This window comes from Acyrthosiphon pisum, chromosome X (genome assembly GCF_005508785.2).
Source record: "Acyrthosiphon pisum isolate AL4f chromosome X, pea_aphid_22Mar2018_4r6ur, whole genome shotgun sequence".
In the NCBI taxonomy this organism is placed as follows: domain Eukaryota; kingdom Metazoa; phylum Arthropoda; class Insecta; order Hemiptera; family Aphididae; genus Acyrthosiphon; species Acyrthosiphon pisum.
The window spans coordinates 112,840,318-112,846,274 of NC_042493.1; the positions used below are offsets into that span (position 1 = coordinate 112,840,318).

Sequence of the window (5,957 nt, forward strand, 5' to 3'; positions counted from 1 at the left end):
AGTAGTCTGGCCGCAATGTGAGAAGGTGCGGGTTTCACTTATCACAAGTTCGTTTCGTATCCTGTATATCTTAATTCGTGGGTCGTACGGTACCGAATTTATCAGTTATAGCTCCTGGACTTTACAAATGGAGAAATAGTATAAACAATGCCGCATTTACCGACTATAACACCTCCTTCAAATGCCAATACTTTGAGGAGCTGTAACACGCAAACCAATCAACGAAATTTAAAAATGTTAACGCGTAAATTCATAATAAAAATGGTTTAATTAATTCATGATATTTTTATTATATGTTACTATTTGAAAATAAAAAGTTGATAGTGGTTTCACCAATAAATATAAGGTTGAAAAAAATTAAAATATTATACAGTTTTAGAAAAACATAAACATAGAAGTTTAAAAAAAAAAAAATCAAAAAAAGTTAATACTTTTCGAGATAATTAGTGTACCCATTTAAAAGAATCACTCTGTATATAATGTATAGTGTATATATTTCTGTTTATAAATTATAAATCACCTTTTACAAATTCTAATATAGCTGCAAATTACAATTTTACTTTTAGTATCTACAAAATATTATAAAATACATACAAGGAGTTATGAATTCAATTGATAATTTTGTTAATTTTACTATTTTTTTTTCGTTCAGTGTGCAGAAAGTGCAGTGATAAGAGAAGCCTCTAAAACCATACATACGAAATGTACGGAATAATTTATAATATTGCACCAGGCAAAAAAAAATCATAAGCAAATTAATTATTTGAATGTGTAAAATACTTTATTTTTTATTTCAATGAAAATTAGTAGTCACCTACTTACATTATAATCGTCAATAATATTATTATTATATGTTTAGTTTTATTTGCCTATATCATTCATTTTGAGGCGTTTCTCCTAATTGTAATTTTTTATACTTATTACCTAGTTATTATTACAAACAATAGGTAGTATGAATTATTTACCTATGATAATATGTATGAACTTAAAGTACTAAATATGCATGCACTTATATGCACTTAAAATAGTACATTTATAATTTTAAAATATTCACTTATTTTTATTTTTACTTACAGTTATCATAAATATAAATATTTTCTAAAGAATATTTTTATATTTTAAAATGTGCACTAAATATTTAAATAAAACCAGGAAATTGTATGTCAACTAGGGATTTGAAAAACACGATACAACAATACCTAGTTAAAGCTCTCAAAATTAAATATTTTGTTATAAGCATATTATTATCATTAAACGTGAAAAATTCAGTAAAAAATGGTAAAAATTGAGATTACAGTATCACAAAATATATAAAATATGCACTATTAACTTATAGAATTTATTTGGTAGTGAAGTAAAATTATTTTCAAGCTAACTTAGCAATATATCTATATAATGGCACCCCCAAAAAAACAAAAATGCAAATCGTTATGCAATAACTTCCGAGCACTAGATATATTGTATATAAGTAGGGAAAAATAATATATAATATGTTTCTTTTCATATTGTTTTGTTATACTTAAATTTACAATTTATTGTAATAGGTATAAGTGATAAAAAAACATTTTTTTGAAATTAAGTTCCAAGAAGAAAGAAAAATAATAAATGTAATCAATTTAATCAATGCTATAATACCTATTACCTACTATGCCGCAACATGGTTAAAATATTCAGAATAAAATTTAGACTTCTGAGGTACAGGAGGAGTGTTTTTTATAATAATTAATCATTAAAAATAAGTTCTATTTAATATTTACCAGCGTTCAATATTTCATAATATTTTACAATCATAACTTAACAATTTTTTTCAGATACATTGAGTCATTGAGATACTTAAAGAATAATACATTTTCCACTTGACTAAAAGTATATAGGTATTACTGTATTAGCGACTGGTTTTATTGAACTGATCAAAAAATGCATTTGTAGCTTTAGTTCTATACAAAACGTTATTCAAAAAATCTTCTTTATTTTTCTATTTGTTAGCTAGAACTAAGTTGTAGTCCTACATTCCGTCTTCCAAGTTTCTAAAAGTATATAAATGAAATAGGTATAGGTTTTATTTACAATTTAAAGCGTTCAATCAATTATAAATGTTGTATAATAGAATTATTTAGATAGTTCAAAAAATCATCAAAATAATCTGTAAACCATTAGCTGTAACTACTTGTAAGTAATGTTAATAAACATTTTATTGGTGGCTACATCATGACCATTATAAATATTCATTTTAATGTATATAGAATTTTTCACCTTAATAAAATGAAAAAAAACTTCCATTAACATAGATACTCAGCTATATTAAAATAAAATTGAAGATTTTAAATGGGAATTCTTGAAATACATTATTAAGTTCTAACTTATCTTTAAATGTTATAATAAAAGATAAAATGATGTTGAGTAATACTTTAATGTTTAAAATAAAACAACTTAAGAATATTTAAGCCCAATATTTGAACAAAAAATTAAACTTAAATAAACATATAATTTTTGCCTTAAAGATAAAATGATTCAGTATAACATTACAAAAAATGATCAAAAATTTCAAAATAAATAAGTTAATTATTAACATAAACAGATAAAAATAATATTTAATATTATTAAATTTTATCAATCTGAAATAGGAAAAAAAATTCCATTTTATGAAATTATATTTGGTTACTAACATGTAAGTATTTTATAATAGATAAACTGATAATTTTATTTGTAAGGCATAACTGCCATATATAATCAAAAAATAAAATAGTTGAAAACATTAATTTCAATAGGATTTGATATAAAATAAATGTTATTTTTTGAGCGAATGTAATCCTTATTTATTTTATAGTAGTTAAACCCTATTTATATTTTATGAGTTACGATCCCATACAAAGCTTGCTTCATAAAATCCGAGAACACAACGAGGCCACTTTAAATTAGCCTCTTTAGCTGGTATAAACTCGCACTTTTCAATACCTCTCCACTTCATGAAAAATTGCAACTGACCACTAGAATCAAACGTAGCTCCCAAGATTTTTTCAGGGATTTTTTCAGGGATTTTTTTGATTGGTATTGTGTCATTAGTTTGATGAGCTTGTGACGAGCCACTAGTTGAATTTGTTGATTGTGAACGTGTACGTCTAACAAAAAAAAACATTAATACAAAAATATATTAAGATGTTAATAAAAATATATCAAAAGATATGTATTATTGATTTTAAATAACTTGGCTACAGATGAAACCTCAAATTATCACCTCGATTGATATTCATAGGCCATTATTTTAAGTTTGTCTGCAAATAAGCATAACTTCATATAAACACTGAAATTATAGGTACATCAATATTTTTATTTTTAATTTAAGAGGACGCTATACAGACATTTGCTGTTTCCGATCTACAACTTGTAACATACTAAATTTTAAGCTCAGAAGATCACAGTTAGCCCTGTTAGTTTAAAAATTATAGCACTGAAAAATATTGTAAATAGTTCACCTTACAGCTTTTGTTAACTTCCTGATTGTTAGGAACATTTTTTATAGTAACTGATTTGTCATTAAATCGAACATACAATGTTCTGAAATTTATTAATCTACTACCCACAAATTAATAATTATTTTATAAAATATATTATACATTGCTAATATTAATAAAAAATATAGTACAACAATATCCTTAACGTAAACAAGTTTCCATAATATAATGCTAGGTACAATAATTATTTTTTTTAAACTATTATTTTGTAAATATGCATTTTAAATTTAATTGCCAAAACCTTCAAGCAGAGCTTTACTGATATTTGCAATTAAAAATGGTACTGGAGTTATAATGAAATGATATTTAAAATGAGGAAGTTTGATAAAAAAAAAAAAAATCATAATATGTATGTTAATAAAATGTAGGACTTAATAGATTTCAAAAATATTGTTTTTAAATTACGTTTATTGCCATTGTGGCCATGAAAATTGAAAATATTCTCCTACCTACTGGCTGTGTAAAACCACAATTACACAACATAAAGTAAGTTGTCCACCAGGTTATCAACAATATGGGTACCTAATGTATTTATTTTTTATTTGTAAGCGGACGTGGACACGAATAGTTTGGCGGTGGCAACATTGGTACGCGAATTCTCAAATTATCAATATTATGCTTTTGGCTGAGCACAACTACTTAAGTGTCAGATACAAACATCAGAACATAAACAGTTGCTATTCGCGATCGGAATATCGTTTATCCACCGTATATTCCAAATAGTTTTCGACGTCTATCAAACGCTATTCCGTAACCAGCATAAAATATTTGGACGATGGTGGCGGCGGCGTCGGTTGCTTCAGTGGCAGAGGGGCAGGGGGTTCGGCGGCGTCGACGACGCCATTTGAACGATGGTGTATGGGTCACGTTTTTAACATTTTCATTCGATTTCGTGAAAATGTACACAGTTCATGGTCCGTCGCGCTCTCACGCGGTCTGTCTCGACGATATGGGAACAGCGAGCGCAAACGATGAAACCCGCGGGTAAAAACCGAGTGAACGCGAGTTTGACGGCAGTGCACGCGCATGTATATTAGTTTACACTCACCTTGAAGACATATCGAAGAAGTAACCTGCGGTTTCCGTGAATACGGATGCGTTGCCACTGGAACGACGTCGACTGCTTCGGCGTCGGTTAGATGTTTGAGACCAATGAGTAGTGGTGAGACGTCAGACGACGAGCGAAGGAGCAACAAGTGAAACGACGGTAACAGCAACAAAATAACGACAAAATAACAGCGTCGCCCGAATGGAAGATAATAAATCGACCACAGTTTTGGCATAACCGCGGTAGTGATTACGCCCACGATTTAAGATAGTATGGTTGCCCAACGAGCTATGATAAGACGGCATTGGATTTAAATCGGACCCCCGGCACTAGCGCTTCTAGTGGACTATTTTATAATTTATAATATAATATAATATGATCATTACACACGAAATTTGGAACACTGTTTATATTAAAACCATACTATCTAAAATCGTGATTACGCCCTCGGCCCACGAACTAATATATTGTATATTATCAGGGGTACGAAACTCCGTGAACTGGCCGAGTCAGGCAATTGTGGCCTTTAACACGGTTCTAGGGGTGCGTGGTATACGTAAAATAGGAAATGGTAAACAAGCCGACCCCGCGTAACGTATCCCGCCTTAGTCTTGGAACCGTTTCATAATATTGATAACCATGGGTCTAAGATCATGTTGGTGCGTGGAGCCGTTTTCATGTTTTTCGTAGGTTCAGATTTCAAATCATAGGTAACCAAGACCCCAATCAGCTGATCGAGTTTCGCTTCTAAATTGCTCTATGATATTAGGTATTATACCGGACTTGGTAATACGACGCAAGGTGTATTGATAAGGTGTCGTCACTTGTTTGAAAACTTGATTGAAAATTTTACCACAGACAGTCGTCACCACCGGGAGCGCCATAATATCGAAAAAATAAAAGCGAAAAGAAAAATAGCGAAACTAAAATAGTGAAAAAAATAAAAGCGAAGTTTATATAATTACGAAATCGAAAATAGCGAAAAAATATTATTGTAATAAGTACAAGTGTAAAAATATAATACAAAAAAATTCACAAAATTATAGTTACATTTGTAGAGTTAAATTGTAAGCGATACCTTTTAAATAATTAATGTTGTCGTTAATATTGTAAGACAAGGTTAAATTACGTATTTTTTCTGAACAATTTTTATATATTTTTTTTTGATGTTTTTTGGCACCAGCAATGAACTGTTCCAGTTTAATGTCCTCTAAATGTTGCTGATCTTTCAACACATCGATAAATGTCCATAATGTTGGATGATATGCACCTTAAATTATAAACAAATTATAAACATTATAAATTATATTGAATTAAAATATAAATTATATACTAACCAAGTAATGAACTGAAACCTCTATGCCAACCTTCTACTGCATTGTTAGTCCTGATAATAA

General features: G+C 29.0%; 2 protein-coding genes across 3 annotated transcripts in view; both read right to left on the reverse strand.

Moving 5' to 3' along the window:
- Positions 1 to 2,848: 2,848 nt before the first annotated feature.
- On the reverse strand, positions 2,849 to 4,571 carry LOC107883802 (chromobox protein homolog 1-like). Its single transcript, XM_016804543.2, has 2 exons — positions 4,561 to 4,571; positions 2,849 to 3,119 (listed from the first exon to the last, which is right to left on the reverse strand). Exons 1-2 carry the CDS (start codon positions 4,569 to 4,571, stop codon positions 2,849 to 2,851), a joined length of 282 nt encoding a protein of 93 aa, XP_016660032.1.
- A 913-nt stretch (positions 4,572 to 5,484) lies between these two features.
- The window catches only part of LOC107883801, a 2,700-nt gene continuing 2,227 nt past the window's right edge, over positions 5,485 to 5,957 (reverse strand). Inside the window, exons 1-2 of one of the 2 annotated variants that reach the window (XR_003840085.1) lie at positions 5,898 to 5,948; positions 5,711 to 5,830 (exon numbers count right to left, since the gene is read on the reverse strand). Coding sequence is in view for 1 of the 2 variants with exons in the window: in XM_029492259.1 (XP_029348119.1) it covers positions 5,607 to 5,830 (224 nt within the window). In the remaining variant the exon portion in view is untranslated. Of the gene's footprint in view, positions 5,831 to 5,897; positions 5,949 to 5,957 lie in introns of those variants that run through there. The other variant, XM_029492259.1, reaches the window with a different exon arrangement.